Genomic DNA, 12,971 nt, shown 5'->3' with positions numbered 1-12,971 from the left:
ACAATTTTCTTGTTTACTATTATTTATGTATTTTAAAAAAATGTGAACTGCTTGCAATATGAATTGGCAATGCCAATACACTGTATTTTGGAGAAGCCTTCGTGGATTTCGTTTATGTCTGCCGTTTGACGATGGCAGTTATATTATTAATCGATTATATTAATTATCGCCCGCCAACTTTAAATGCAGACGGCGATTAGAACTCGACTTACTTGTTTATTTTAACTAATTGTAAATGCTTTGCATTACACAATTGGCAATCACAATGCGCTGTATTTCGGAGGTGCCCTCGTAAATTTCCGTGACGCGGGCATTTCTGTAATAAAGTTCGGCGGGCAGATCTGTTGTATAGCCCATGCCGCCCAGGATTTGGATACACTGATGCGCACAGTAGGTGGCCGTTTCGGAAGCATGCAGCTTGGCCATGGCCGCCTCCTTGGTGATGGGCAGTCCATTGTCCTTGAGCCAAGCGGCGCGCCAAGTTAGCAACCGAGCGGTCTCCACGCGCAGCGCCATGTCCGCCAGCTTCTGCTGAATCATTTGCAATCGGGACAGCCGCTGCCCAAAGGCCACACGCTTATCCGCATAGTCGACGGCCAGCTCCAGTGCCGCCTGTGCTATGCCCGTGGACTGTGCGGCAATGCCTATGCGACCGCAGTCGAGGGATTCCATGGCGATCCTAAAGCCTCCGCCGGGCGTTCCGAGCACTTGGGACTTCGGCACGCACATATCGTCCAGCGTCAGCTGGCACGTGGAGCTGGCACGCATGCCCAGCTTGCTCTCCTTCTTGGCTATGGACAGACCGGGCACAAGCTTCTCCGTCAGAAAAGCTGTAATCCCCTTGTGCTTCAGGGATTTGTCAATGGTGGCAAAGATGAGTCCGCCGCTGGCCTCCTTCGAGTTGGATATCCAGGCCTTGGTGCCGTTGAGCAGGTAATCCCCGCTGGCATTAAGTTTGGCTGTGGTGCTGGCGGCGCTGGCATCTGAACCGCTGCCCGGCTCCGAGAGCGCATAGAAGGCTATGTGCTGGCCCTGAGTGTAGGGCACCAGAAACTGTTGCTTCTGCGCCTCCGTGCCATGCTGCTGCACTGTTCCCAGATACAGATTGTTCACGCCCATAACAATGGACACGGCGGCATCGCCGCGCGCCACCTCCTCCATGCCTATGGCATAGGCCAGATAATCCAGCCCGGCGCCACCTGCAAGTAGTCGTCGTTCAGGCTCTGCACAATCTCTGGGCGCCGTGCTCACCGTATTCCTCCCGCACAGCGACAGACATTAGCCCCAGCTCGCCCAGCCGTCGCACCTGCTCCGCCGGATGCAGCTGCTCGCGATCGTGGCGTCTCGCGTGCGGCGCTAGCTCCGCATTGGCAAAATCGCGGCAGGTCTTTTGCAGAATTTGATGCGTTTCCGAGAGCGCCGCCAGGCAGGCGATGCCTCTGCCACCGAAGCCGTTGCCAGTGCGTTGACCTTCAAAGCCGGAAAGCTTCAACTAATATTTTTGTTATTGTTATTATTTTTTCTATTACCAAGCGCCAATGCGCTTCTACAGAGCTTTAGCATGGTGCCAGAGCTTCAGCTGCGTTGCGTGTGGAATGCGAAAAACCTTTTGGAGCCGTCTGCTTCGATCAACGATTCGCCACGCACTGAAAGCCGTCGAGCAATCGTAAACAATCAGCGAGCTATAAAAGCTTTTATATGCATTGCAAAAAGCTCTGACTTAAGTTGAAGCTGGCGCGTGCAGCCAGAGGTGGCGTTGTAGGTGTGTGCCAGGGGGTCTGAAGCAGGCAGCAAGCTGTTTGTTGCAAGTGTGTGAGGATCTGCACTTCTGCAAGCAGTTTACAAGCAGGTTTTCTTATTGAGCAGATCTTTTGCAACTTGGGGGTGTCATTCTAATTAGAATTCCCTGCGGTAGTGCGAGCGTTCTGTCATTCTAATGAGCGGCAGTTGCTTGAATATCTTGTTAGATTTGTGAAAAGCAGTGTGAAGCAGTTGTCCTTATTGGAATTAAGTGGGAGAATATGATCTTGATTTATGAATAAAATATTGGCAAGCAGATTGTTTTAAACGTTCTTGTTTTATTGGAAAGCAGTAGAAAAACAAATTTCTTATTAGAATTAGGTACAGTAGCAACGAATCTTTTGACTCTGTTTAGGCTTATATGCAATTGAAAAGTTTTTCTAATAGAAAAACCCATTTTTGCTTGCAAACACAAAAGCTAACGCTTACGGGTTGGGAGCTTGCTGAATATAATGCCAAATTAGACCGTAGAAAAGCCTGTTAACAGATGGCAGCCCTTTTTAAGGCGCCCCTGTCCTGCTTGATATACACTGCGCTTACTTCAAGTAGATTCAAGTTTGCATATTTGATTACTTCTTTGTGTTGAGCTTTTAATGCCGTTTGCGGCATGTAACTTAATGGGGTATATGCCACTCACTAGCCATACAGACTCAGCTCTTGTTGAAATGCAACTTAGGCCGAGGGTATCTGCGTAGTCGTGCACAGAATAACGTGTAAAAGTGCTGTGCTGGGTAGAAAGTTCAGCTGCCCGAAATGGAAAGCGGTTCAACGCTTTACGGAAATTGTTCGCACCTGACAACAAACTTTGCAATGCAAATTAAAACGCGATTAAATGACATACGATATGCGAAACCCAACACACCCACTTTTGCAAAGGAAATGTATATAGATGTGGCAATTTCATAAAATATTTTCATTGATAATTAAAAGAAACAAAACCGATTTTCAGATCACAAATCACTTTTTATGGGAATATCCTAGCCATATTTATCCATATTTAAGCCCACTAAATTTCTCTAAGATCGGACTATAAATACCGAAATTTATCAAGAATTGCCATGCAACCAAAGCACTCTTGTTAAATAGATGAATGGAACCCAGTAGGACTTCCTTTCTAACTCAATTGCTTGTAAATTTGTATATATATATATTTAATTTAAAGGCAATCTGTAGATTTGAACACAGCTGCTGCAACAAATAGGTTCAAAATTTTTTTAACTGGTTTCTTTTTAAACGTTTCCAAAGTAAAACTTTACCAAAATACCAACATGAATTATCTCATACAGCGTGGCAAGGTGCGCCAGCAGGCCATCAACGTGCCCGAGGGTCTGCCGGAGCTGCTCTCCGACATAACACGCGAGGTGCTGCGCTGCCAGCCGACCAAGGAGTGCCTCTGCCAGTTCATCATTGACTATTTGCACTCGGTGATTGTCACGCGCGAGAAGGCCCTGGGTGAGCTATATCCTACGTATATAATGTATACATCACAGATCAGATGGTATGTCCCGATCTTCGCCTCATTTTCCGCTCGTGGAAAATTTAAATGTACACGTATTTTACGTAAAAATTTCAAGTTGAGTTTGAATTAAGCGCCACATTGTTTGAATTTGAAGCCGGACCTTCAAGGTCCTTGGATATGAGTTTGAACTGCTAACTTCACTTACCACATCTCTGACCCCTGTTTCCGCTAAGGAAGAGGTGGATTTTCCAAAACCATATAGTAACTGCAAAAATATTAACTCTTCCGGTTTGCGCTGTGATCACCAATCAACCTGTCAATTAGTCCGTCCGTCAGTCAATCAGGAACAAAATTTTCTTACAAAGTTTTTTCGCAGTGGCCAAAAGCATATTGGATCGCGCTCTGCGCCAGGTGGACAGCATTATATCCGATTTATGCGTGTGCGATTTGTCCAAGGAGAAATCGGATGAGATGGCCCAAGTGATGGAGGATTGTTTCCGCAATTTCCTGGAGAAGCGTCGCTGTGAGATGCGTCGCGGCAAGGAGACGATCAAATTTGCAGACATTGACATGCTCGAGGAGCTGATCAGAAAATGCCATTTCTCCGAGCAAGAGCTGGACGCCTCAAAACCAGCCATAGAGACCGCCTACAAGCGATTCGTGGATGCCTACATGGCCGCGGGCAAAGACTCCCAGGGTACCGAGTTACTCTATCAATACTTCCGCGATCGCGAACTGAAACGCATCGAGGAGCTGATGCGCGACCAGGCGGCCATCACCATACAGGCCGCCTTCCGGGGCTACCTGGTGCGCCGCATGATGGCGCAGCATGTCTGCGTATGCACCTGCATGCTCGACGAGAAGGATGACGATGAGTACATGCGCATGGACAGGGCTGCTCGCATTTTGCAGCGCTTCTTCCGTTCGGTTCTATCGGTGGGTTGTCGCTTTAATACTATTTTAATGGATATCAGCTAATACCTTCGACTCTGCCCTACAGCGCCAGACCATAAAGGCGGTAAGTCTTGTAGATGAAATACTCTGCCTTGCTTTTGACCTCCAAACTATCCAATTAGATTGAGGATCCTTGCAAGGAAAAGGAAACTCCTTCCTCCAAGGATGAAGGCTTACCGATCGCTACTGAAGCCACAGCTGCTGAGACAGCTCCCGCCACAGCCGCTGGCACAGCCGCTGGCACAGCCGCTGGCACAGCTGCTCCTACAGCAGCTCCTACAGCAGCTCCTACAGCAGCTCCTACAGCAGCTCCTACAGCAGCTCCTTCCGAAGCTAAATTGCAGCTTGCTGCAGAAGAGGCTCCCGCTGAGGAGGCTCCACCTGGGACGGCTGCAGAGGAAGCGCCCGCTCCAGCTGCCCCGGAGCCTGAGCCTGAACCAGAACCGGAAGCGCCCAAGGCCGAAGAACCTGCCGCGGAACCAGCTGCAGCTGAGGCAGCACCACCAGCTGAGGAAGCGGCCGCATCACCGCCAGCTGAAGAGGCGCCACCACCAGCACCAGCTGAAGAACCAGCTGCAGAGGAAGCACCACCAGCCGAGGAAGCAGCTGAATAGTCTTTGAGTACAGCTCAGCTTCTTTTTTTGTTTTGTTTGCATGTTTTTTTATTTATTAACCCCATGATTCTTAATGCTTCCCTTGGCCTTTAAGGATTTCTGATCTTTAACTTGTAAATTAGTTCAATGTGTAATTGTATGTATTTAAAATGTCTTGAGGATAGCCGTCAGAAACAGCCAGAACATTTAATGGAGAAATAGACGAACTGATCTGGTTTTATCTAATATATTGTATATAGTTCATTCTTACTAAAACAACCTATTATCGGGGAAAAACGAAAAAAGCGTCGGACCAAAAAGCGAGAGAGCCCTGGTTCAAATGCAGCAATTGACAATATGTTATTTTTGTTTATTAAATTGGATTGGACGTGGCCCGGTCGATGCCCGGTATTTTCTTCTAGTCGATATCGTGTAACTCAAGAGGTCTACTTTATGCGCTGCTGCAGCCAGTTGCTAAAGGTGGATACTCTTGTGTAGACATCGGGAGATATGAAGAGACCGCACACGACCAATCCATAGGATACCACTCCAACCTGCTTCAAGCCATTGTCGTTCCGGACCAGTGGACCACCGGAGTCACCCTGTGTGTGAGAGTTTCTTCTTAGTATGCCTTCAATCGCCTTAAACCTGTGCACTTGCTTACCGAACAGGCGCCCCTGAAGACACCTCTGGCACAAATCTCCGTATCTGAAACATCTTCCATGCCCCTCTCCCGACACTCCTGATTCGTAATCGTTCTGTAGCTCATGCGCTGCAGCGTTTTTGGATAGTTGACGTTCTCTAGAAATGGAAAGGCCACCGGCAAACGCAAGCCCCAACCTGTGAGGGTAACTGGCACGCCGCCGACCACAAACTCTTCCGAGGCAAACTCAATGGGCGCCACGCTGACGTTGTTATAGACCAGCGGCGGTTCAATGCTGAGCACTGCAATGTCGCTGGTCACCAGCTCCCTGTAGTCGGGATGTATGTCATAGGAGAGCACACGAGAGCGTGATCCGCCCTGATCATCCAGATTGCGTATGCCGGCGACAACGGACATGCGCGTCGCATTGAGTCCCTTGCAACAGTGGGCGGCCGTGAGTATGCGGTTCGGGGCTATAATCGAGCCGCCACAGAAGTGCACATGTCCGTCGCGAACTCTGTACTGCAGCGAGACCTGGTAGGGCACGTAGTCGCCGTGTGGCACATCCGAGCCGCCCACAACGCGTGTGGGCGTAAAGCCGCTGGACTGGCGTGCTGCTGGCGAGTGTTGTAAAGTGTTGAACTATATCTTCCACTTCTCATAACCTCAACTTACAATTGGAACGCGCCGTGGCGCCACCTAGCGTCAGAGCTGTCATCAAAACTAGTTCTACTAGAGACATGCTTGGTCTGGTTTCTGTTGAAGTTGCGGTCTATGCCACAGCCTATTTATAGGACTGGAGCCGACCTCCATTTGGTTGCATTTGCATAGATAACGCAGCGGTTATGCCATTTATTTTGATCTTGAAATTCAAAATTTAATGAGCTTTCATGGCGGTAATTGGCATATGCTTCAAACGTCACCCTAACCCAGAAAACAAATTTTCACAGATAGCTTTCTGTGGGCTAGCTAAGGCGCGGCTCATTTGGCAAATTGTATATGGAGTTTCTAGGGTGGCAGACAATTAACTAGAAAGACTCAAAGATCTGCCGGCTTAAGCCAATGTTTCGTCCGAAGTTTCCTCTCGTAGTTTGAGCCTTTCCTTGTCAAAATTGTACATTTTGCCGTTATTTCGGTTCACGGTTCGAACCAACAGCCTGTCCTTAGGTTTGGTTTGTGAAACAGGCTTTTGTTTTTTTATAAGCAAAGATTTTGGTTGGAACCTGTGTCAACATTTCTTTATTTTCAACAAAGACGCCTGTTCTAACTAATGTTGTCGCAGGTTCCTTTTCACGGTTCGAACCAACCAACCTGCGCTTAGGTTCGGTGCGTTAAATCTGCTTTTCACATCCTTAAATCCAGTTTGAGTTTCGAACCTTGCATTCCCAGACATTTTCAACATTTTAACAAGGAAATTTATTTATTATTTTTTTGTTAAACCATCTTTAAAAACAAAATGGCGTTTCGTATTCAAATCAGCAATAATATCAACTATGCAATTGTTTGTATATTTTATTTTCCAGTTTTAATTTTCTTTGTTTCCATAACATATTAAACATAACTTTTTCCGCTTCTCTTCTGTATAGTAGTGTTTTTCTCATAACTTGATTTTTGTTTATTTATTCTCACATTCTACTCTTTCGCTCAGTGTAGTCAAGCAGAGCAATAAATTCCCGAAATAGTTTTATTTTATCTTTTCATCAATTTTGACTTAATACGTTTCACATTGTCTTTGGATTTTAGGTGAGTTTTACGCATCTCGCATTAGCATTCGATTATCTAAGTAGGTCAGTTCTCAACTTGGCTCCCGAATGCTGGTCTACAAGACTGAGTTGTCATTATATCAGTCTGCAGTTCATAAAATCAGCTCGCTCATTCAGAGAATAACAAAAGCGTCTAGCCAATCCCAACTCATAATCGATATTATGCATAAGCAATAAGATGCCATTCAAGTTGGCTACAATTCTTTGGCACCGATTATAGCTTAGATCTCGAACTGGGATATTTTAGCATATTTAGACGCAGTCTTCTTTTTGCACATCAGAGCAAATAGATTTATCATTAAATAATATTATATTATTTATTTTACTTTATTCTCGAGTGTATTGTCCTCTACGGATTGCGTCATGCTGTTCAGGAATTTAATTATTTGCTAATATATGCACATATGCGTCTAAGCATTTCTAGGCATTGCATAAAGAGAAGAAAAACTATCTTTGCCATGCCGAAGATCAAGAGTATATACATACTTGATGCGTATATATCTACTTCCAGCCTTATACACAAATAGTTTGACTAAATAAAAATACCCTTTACAAAGGCAAAGAAACAACTTTAAGCTTTTAACGGTTTCATGAAACTTGGAATCTAGCAAGAACTCTGTTTGCAAGATTTGAGATTGAAATTTCGCAATAAAAAGAAGCATAAAGAAATTTTGTTGGTTTTAAAATGGAGAGTTTTCGTATAAAAGGAATCAGTTAATTGATCGTCAAAGCATTTGCGATTTGGACATGTAGCCGCGCATAACGCTCTTTTGCCTAGGTAAGAATACTCTTCAGATAAACAATTTTAAATTAAAACAGATTCCTCACCCAGGTCTGGTCCACTTGGGCGCGGCATCAGTTCTGCCGAAACGTACAAAAACAAAGAAGCGGCCGGCAGAACAATTGCTATTCATGTGCCGGAGCACAGTTCATCGAGTGGACGCTACAAAGGAGAACCAAAATACTTTTCGCCGCCGGTTTATCTCTATCCCCCGCCTGGAATTGGTTGTAATTGCCCGCCGGGTTCACCGAGGCCGCCCAGTCGTCCAGGTAGACCGGGAGACCGGGTAAACCAGGAAATCCGGGCAGTCCTGGCCCAGTTGGACCCAAGGGTGATGCCGGTACCCCAGGTGCGCCTAGCGAGAAGGGAGATATGGGCGATATAGGCCCACCAGGACCCACGGGTCCACCAGGCATAAGTTAACTGCGCCTGGATGTAGATGCGTGCTTGGTGACTCTGTCCCTAGACGAAGGCTTCGATTCGCTTGAGGTCGAAAACACGTACTTTGTTGTAAAAGGCATACGAATTGGAAAAGAATCAAAAGACGAATTATTGGATGGTAAAAAAGATACGATAAGATTAGCCTGCAGAGCTCTGTGATATGCAAGATACAAATTTTGAACTGCTTCCTGCTTGACTTTTGCACTGCTTGACCGAAGTAAACAAAACTAGCTTGAAACCTGCTAAAAAGAATTTATTCGATTTTATTTGTTTTTATTACGTTAATTTTATTATTATTATTCCTATTATTATTATTATTAATATTATTATTATTATTATTATTTGAATACTCTAAAAAACTTGCTAATGCATAAAAAGGGAAACAAAGGGAAGCTGTTCCGACCCTATAAAGTTTTCATTCCTGATCAAGTCCGCCCTTCAACGATCTATCTCAGACACTGTTAGAACTAAAACTTCTCAATTTCAAGCCTCTAGCTCAAGTTTAAATCAATTTACCGAAATCTCATTCACCAAATCGATAAGTATCGATTTCCAGATTGGGTTATTTGAACACATTTCGGGGCTTTCAAATAGCATACACGTACACAGAATTTAACACTTTTTGAATACCTCTTGGCTTTCCCCCGAGAATTCCCTTTAGGATGCCCCTAGAATTCCCGACCACCATCCGAGCACTCTACTTGTTATGGTTGTTATAATTTTTTGGGAACACTTGAAAAGGCAATACATATGTACTAAACACAGACTTGTTAACTCTCTCAAGATTTGTATAACTAAGAATCAAAAGGGAAAAAAGCTTACAGCATTACCTGATATACGACAAGTAAACAAACATGAGTCATCTATTATTTACTAGAGATTCATTGATAAAGTTTAAGTTTGTACACAATTGTTATTCATATTTGTTTGAATCACTTATTTTTAAATTATAATTTTATTGAGGCTTTTAAAAGCTAGCTCACTCTCTGCTTTCATTGAGATCTGCCCTTTATCTAGGTTATTAGGCACGCGACATCACGTTGTTGTTGGACGAATCTTCAGTCCATTAAATTCAATCTTTATGATCAATTTGTGAAGTCAACAAAAAAGCTAACAAAGAACTAAGAATGGGAATGTGTAAGCTATTATGCAAAGTCCATAAATATATATATTCAAATCAGCAAAAGTTATTACACATTCCCATTCTTTGGCACACTAATGACGTTCAAGAGGTGTGTCTTTAACATATTAGTAAAATATATAAATATATAAATATTATTTTGATGAACTAATGCCAAAAATCCCCATTTTCATATCAAAACATTTGGTTCTAATTTCTTTCAGAGGACTTTCAAACCAGTTTCAAGTTAAATCCAGAGCATATTTAAGCATATAAATTGTGCGACGATGAGGCGACAATATGTGGAGGGTGCTATTAAAAGAACAGTAAGATAGTAAAAGATGACTATTAAAATAAGATATCTTGACGTATATTATGCTTAACGGTTCCTTCAAATCTGGATTTCGGAAAGTGACCATTTCTTTGCTATAAAAGAACGCAATTACTCGCTGATCCCAGCAAATAAGTTTGGACCATGGCACAGCTCGCGACGCTATTCTGCCTGAGTAAGTGGCCTTTATCTTTAATATAAAATTTCCATCCTGCAATCTTCACTATTTCACAGCTCTGGCCTTCTCTGGCGGCATCAGCTTGTCCACTAGAAATCAGAACACCAAAAATGCCGGCAGGCATCTTTCAGTTCAGCTTCCGGCACCTACACCCGCTTCTGCGCCATCTCCGCCGAATGTGATCATCAAACGGCCCGTTCACTATCATCCGCCACCGCCACCACCGCTGCCACATTTCTACCCGCCACCACCGCCGTATCATCATCAGCATCCCTCGACGAAGTGTAATTGTCCGCCCGGGCCACCTGGACCCCCAGGTCCTCCAGGACTCTCAGGTATGTTCCTTACAAAGACAGTCTTTAGCCTAAAATCTAGCAATGCAATTGTATAGGTGATACAGGGAAACCAGGACATCCAGGCTCGAAAGGTGACAAAGGTGATGAGGGCGAGAAGGGTGAGAGGGGAGCCAAAGGAGAGAAGGGTGACAAGGGCCACAACGGTGCGCAAGGAGCTCAGGGACCACAAGGAGCGCAAGGACCTCAGGGCCTTCCTGGAGCTCCAGGTCCACAAGGTTCTCAGGGACCGCCAGGCTCCCAAGGATTCCAGGGAACACAAGGCTCACCTGGATCTCCAGGTTCGCCAGGTTCCCAGGGACCTTTGGGACCACCAGGCTCGTCGGGATCTCCAGGTTCACCAGGAGCTCCAGGCTCTCAAGGACCACCGGGACCGCCAGGACCTCCAGGACCACCGTCGCCCGCATGGCCTATACCACCACCTCCACATAATCACCAACCGCCGCCAATCATTTACCCTTACCCCTTACCACCCTACAACGGACATCAATCTCATAAGGGAGACCATCATCATCACCACGAGCATGAGCCGCACAATCATCATCATAAAGGAGAGCATCATCCGCATGATCCGCACAATCATCATCATAAAGGAGAGCATCATCCGCATGATCCGCATGATCCGCATGACCCGCATGACTCTCATAATCCACATGATCCCCATGGGCCTCACAAGCACCACAAGGCTCAAAAAAAAACGATGACAACTGATTCCGAAGTAAGAAAATTCCATAAGCTGGAATCTGCTCAACCTGCGCCTCAAGAAATTTCAACAGATTCTTCTGAAACTGATTTGGAAAACGCTCAGCCAAATGAGGAGAAGGATCTAAAGAGCGAAGAAGTCGAAGATGAAGATGTGGAGGCGCCTGAAGAGGATGCGGCGCATGAGCAGACAGAAATGAAACCAGATGGAGCCGAAGAGGCTCCGGAGAGCGATGAAAAGTTTGAAGATCAAGAAGATGAGTACGAAACGAATAGCGAAGAAAACAACGACATAGAGAACTCTGATCAGCCAATCGAAGGCTATTTAGTTCAGGAAAGAAGTGGAAATAGGCCTTTGATATTATCAATAAGCAAACGTCGCAATCCATTTCATATATATAGAGATAACGTAGATATTTAAACAAAAACTAATAAATGTGAATTTGAAGACTGTATTTGTGCGCTGAGACATTGATTTTTATGTATTTTAAATCATTTTTTTTAATTTCATGCAGCCAATATTTATACACAATTCGCACTGCTTGACGGCAATTTTGCATCAGCTTAAAAGTATGCACAAAAAATGGCGCACAGGTGAAAAGGACTGCTTGCGTTCTTTGTAAACTGCTTGAATTTAGCAACCGCTATAATTTAATGAATTTGAATTTATTTTGTCAGCTTTCTTATAGGATTAAGGGTATGTGTCATGTGGGCTATGCCTATTCCGCCTAGGCCATGCGCTCTTTAATCCAATTATCAAACATGGAGACGCGAGTGTAAACATCGGGACTATTGGAGGCGCAGAAGGCAGTGCCATATGAGACGACGCCCACCTGCTTCAGCGATTCGCCGTTGGCCATGACCAAAGGACCGCCCGAATCGCCCTGCACAGGAAGAATAAGTTGAGGGGTGATTCAGTCAGATTTAAAACTGTTCAGCCCTTGGCTACTCACATTGCAGGCGCCCTTGCCAAACCGTTCCAGCGCGCATATCTCCGTATCCGTCAGCTGAGTCATCGTATGCTTACACTTGGCATTGTCGAGCGTCTTGTAGGAGAGTTTCTGCAGTATTGTGGGGTATTTGGCAAAGGGTCCGGTGCCAAAGTGAAACACAGAGCCCCAACCGGTTAGCAGCACTTCCTGATCAGCTCCAACCAGCTCATTGCTGCTCACATCGATGGTGCCCACGCGTTTGCCATCCAACTCGAAGGGTGGATCGATCTTCAGAATAGCTATATCGCTGGTCACCAGCTCCTCGTAGTGCTCGTTCATCTCGTACGACTGCACCTGGGCGCGATAGCCGCTGTTGTCATTCAGATCACGTATGCCCGCAACCACGCTGATCCGGCTCGCATTCTGCCCATTGACGCAGTGCGCCGCGGTGAGCACCCGGTTGGGCGCTATTAGGGAGCCACCGCAAAAGTGCCGCATTTTGCCGCTGCGCGTTAAAAACTGCATGGACACCTGGTAGGGCACATACTCATCGTCGGGCACATCATAGCCGCCCACCACGCGCTCCTGCGAGCTGCTATCCGCACTCTCGAAATAGGCATCCACTGTGTGTGCGTGTAGAGTTGTGGACTTGGTAAAACTGCTCTTATGATATTATTTCGTGCACTTACAATCTATTACGTTGCCCATGGGCTTGCCAGCCGTGAGCTGCAGCAGACCGAGCAGCAGTAAGACAAAATTCCATCGAGCTTCCATGTTGTTCTTGTGCTTTTGGATTAGAACCCTCTACTGTTTGGCTTCGACTAAGCATTGGGGGTTTTTATACATTGCATTTGGGCTCATTAGAATTTTATCGGGGCGATAGCTGTGGGTGGTCTGACCGCATATAATAGTTAACAAGGT

The 12,971-nt window shown here is 45.4% G+C and overlaps 5 protein-coding genes across 5 annotated transcripts; 2 read left to right on the top strand and 3 right to left on the bottom strand.

Annotated features, from left to right (window-relative positions):
* Nucleotides 1-196: 196 nt before the first annotated feature.
* LOC135440968 (short-chain specific acyl-CoA dehydrogenase, mitochondrial) lies at nucleotides 197-1,641 on the bottom strand. The gene is made up of 3 exons (XM_064700389.1): nucleotides 1,530-1,641; nucleotides 1,252-1,470; nucleotides 197-1,199 (listed from the first exon to the last, which is right to left on the bottom strand). The coding sequence occupies exons 1-3, from the start codon at nucleotides 1,561-1,563 to the stop codon at nucleotides 226-228; spliced, it is 1,227 nt and encodes a 408-aa protein (XP_064556459.1). The 5' UTR covers nucleotides 1,564-1,641; the 3' UTR covers nucleotides 197-225.
* Nucleotides 1,642-2,957: 1,316 nt separating this feature from the next.
* Nucleotides 2,958-5,052, top strand: Rsbp15 (Radial spoke binding protein 15). The gene is made up of 4 exons (XM_064700377.1): nucleotides 2,958-3,252; nucleotides 3,636-4,195; nucleotides 4,260-4,277; nucleotides 4,336-5,052. The coding sequence occupies exons 1-4, from the start codon at nucleotides 3,069-3,071 to the stop codon at nucleotides 4,825-4,827; spliced, it is 1,254 nt and encodes a 417-aa protein (XP_064556447.1). The 5' UTR covers nucleotides 2,958-3,068; the 3' UTR covers nucleotides 4,828-5,052.
* Nucleotides 5,053-5,252: 200 nt separating this feature from the next.
* On the bottom strand, nucleotides 5,253-6,191 carry LOC135440956 (chymotrypsin-1). The gene is made up of 3 exons (XM_064700376.1): nucleotides 6,125-6,191; nucleotides 5,471-6,066; nucleotides 5,253-5,408 (listed from the first exon to the last, which is right to left on the bottom strand). Exons 1-3 carry the CDS (start codon nucleotides 6,189-6,191, stop codon nucleotides 5,253-5,255), a joined length of 819 nt encoding a protein of 272 aa, XP_064556446.1.
* A 3,838-nt stretch (nucleotides 6,192-10,029) lies between these two features.
* LOC135440955 (collagen alpha-1(III) chain) lies at nucleotides 10,030-11,539 on the top strand. Its single transcript, XM_064700375.1, has 3 exons — nucleotides 10,030-10,060; nucleotides 10,120-10,398; nucleotides 10,473-11,539. The coding sequence occupies exons 1-3, from the start codon at nucleotides 10,030-10,032 to the stop codon at nucleotides 11,537-11,539; spliced, it is 1,377 nt and encodes a 458-aa protein (XP_064556445.1).
* Nucleotides 11,540-11,831: 292 nt separating this feature from the next.
* LOC135440954 (chymotrypsin-1) lies at nucleotides 11,832-12,824 on the bottom strand. Its single transcript, XM_064700374.1, has 3 exons — nucleotides 12,740-12,824; nucleotides 12,072-12,673; nucleotides 11,832-12,002 (listed from the first exon to the last, which is right to left on the bottom strand). Exons 1-3 carry the CDS (start codon nucleotides 12,822-12,824, stop codon nucleotides 11,847-11,849), a joined length of 843 nt encoding a protein of 280 aa, XP_064556444.1. The 3' UTR covers nucleotides 11,832-11,846.
* Nucleotides 12,825-12,971: the final 147 nt, after the last annotated feature.

Source organism: Drosophila montana, unplaced genomic scaffold, assembly GCF_035044405.1.
Source record: "Drosophila montana isolate Dmon_TW-CO22-7 unplaced genomic scaffold, ASM3504440v1 contig_1761_1, whole genome shotgun sequence".
Lineage (NCBI taxonomy): Eukaryota > Metazoa > Arthropoda > Insecta > Diptera > Drosophilidae > Drosophila > Drosophila montana.
The sequence above is the reverse complement of the archived record's forward strand: the minus strand, read 5'-3'. Positions and strand labels throughout refer to the sequence as shown.